The sequence below is a fragment of the Atta colombica genome, unplaced genomic scaffold, assembly GCF_001594045.1.
Source record: "Atta colombica isolate Treedump-2 unplaced genomic scaffold, Acol1.0 scaffold242, whole genome shotgun sequence".
Classification (NCBI taxonomy): domain Eukaryota; kingdom Metazoa; phylum Arthropoda; class Insecta; order Hymenoptera; family Formicidae; genus Atta; species Atta colombica.
In genome coordinates this window covers 228,542-229,818 of record NW_017259341.1, presented here as the reverse complement: position 1 = coordinate 229,818, position 1,277 = coordinate 228,542, and the positions used below count along the sequence as shown (strand labels likewise).

The window sequence follows — 1,277 nt, the reverse complement described above, 5'->3', positions numbered from 1 at the left end:
TTCCAAAGCTGTAAATTATTAAATTTCATAGTATGCAATTTTGTATAAAATAGAACGTGATATAATTTTTGTTTTGAGTAAATGTTTTTTGTATTAAATTATTATAAATATAAATCTTATATCTAAAATATAAATATAATATAAATATAAATCTAATTCTATTTTAAATTATGGATTGTCTAAAATGGACTTTACAATGAACGAAACTTGATTGCTTCGTATTACTAATAATGCACACGTCTTTCCTCTATCATTACGCAGCATTATCATCAATCTGATCGATGCAAAGAAAAGGAAAACATTCCAAGATTCCTTTCCCTGTAAATATCGATTATTAAACTAAAAAATTTATTAGACTAAAAAAATAGATTAAGTTGTTATTATTAAATAATTTTTTATTTAACTTGACATTTTATTTTTATACTAAAGCAGATTATAAATGACTGTTTCAGGATTCCAAATGGAATTAAGAAGAACGAAGCAACATTTTGTAAATACCATGTAATATGCTTAGAAAGAAAAGAAACAAAGCTAATGTATCCCGCTTTTTTCTGTTAGGCCCAATCAATCTTGAATCATTGATTGTCACTCGAATCGTCTCACTATAAATAGGAGTCGGTAAATTGTATTATACTTCCTGTAATATGCTCGCCGAGTATGCAACACGTGTTATTCCGATATAGCGTCTTTCCCACGAGCATTAGCAAAAGTTAAATGTTGTTTAAGTGAATATCTGTCTACTTTTTTATGCAAAAAAAAGGGGACAAATTGAGTCTGAATTGCGCGTAAACAGGGCGCTTTTCTTCGCCTTGAAGTCCCGTAGCCGGGCATAATTATGTAGCTTAGATGAGAGTTGTTCAGAACGCGAATTGCGTTTAGAATGACACGAATGTGCGTTGAATTTTCCTGGTGAGGATTAACTGTGATAGTATTGCGCCGTGTGCCACGCTGAACAGTTTTTCTTCGTTGACACGTCGAGTAAGCCTATTATCGAAGAGATGCATTTTCTAAGTTCGATGAAAGATTTCCGTAATTACATAGCGATATTTAGATACGACTTAGTTTTTTTATTGAGGGAGAAAGATTGTACATCCGATAGAGAGATTGGTAAGAACGCATTATCGAATATGAAAACACTTGGTTTGTCATGGTTCTAAACGTATTCGCGTTAGATTATATACGTAGCTGACGGTTGCACATACCAATGTCCACGTTAAACGTTAAAGGCGCAAGACCGAAAAAATCGAAATAAAAATCGCATCGGGCATATCCTCTTT

General features: G+C 32.3%; 1 protein-coding gene across 14 annotated transcripts in view; it reads left to right on the top strand.

Moving 5' to 3' along the window:
- LOC108688848 (phosphatidylinositol-binding clathrin assembly protein LAP) overlaps nt 1-1,271 on the top strand; it is a 35,255-nt gene extending 33,984 nt beyond the window's left edge. For 13 of the 14 annotated variants that reach the window (XM_018195338.1, XM_018195337.1, XM_018195334.1 and 10 more), the window contains one exon: nt 453-1,271. Coding sequence is in view for 1 of the 14 variants with exons in the window: in XM_018195343.1 (XP_018050832.1) it covers nt 453-470 (18 nt within the window). In the remaining 13 variants the exon portion in view is untranslated. Of the gene's footprint in view, nt 1-261; nt 321-452 lie in introns of all 14 variants that reach the window. The other variant, XR_001931810.1, reaches the window with a different exon arrangement.
- Nucleotides 1,272-1,277: the final 6 nt, after the last annotated feature.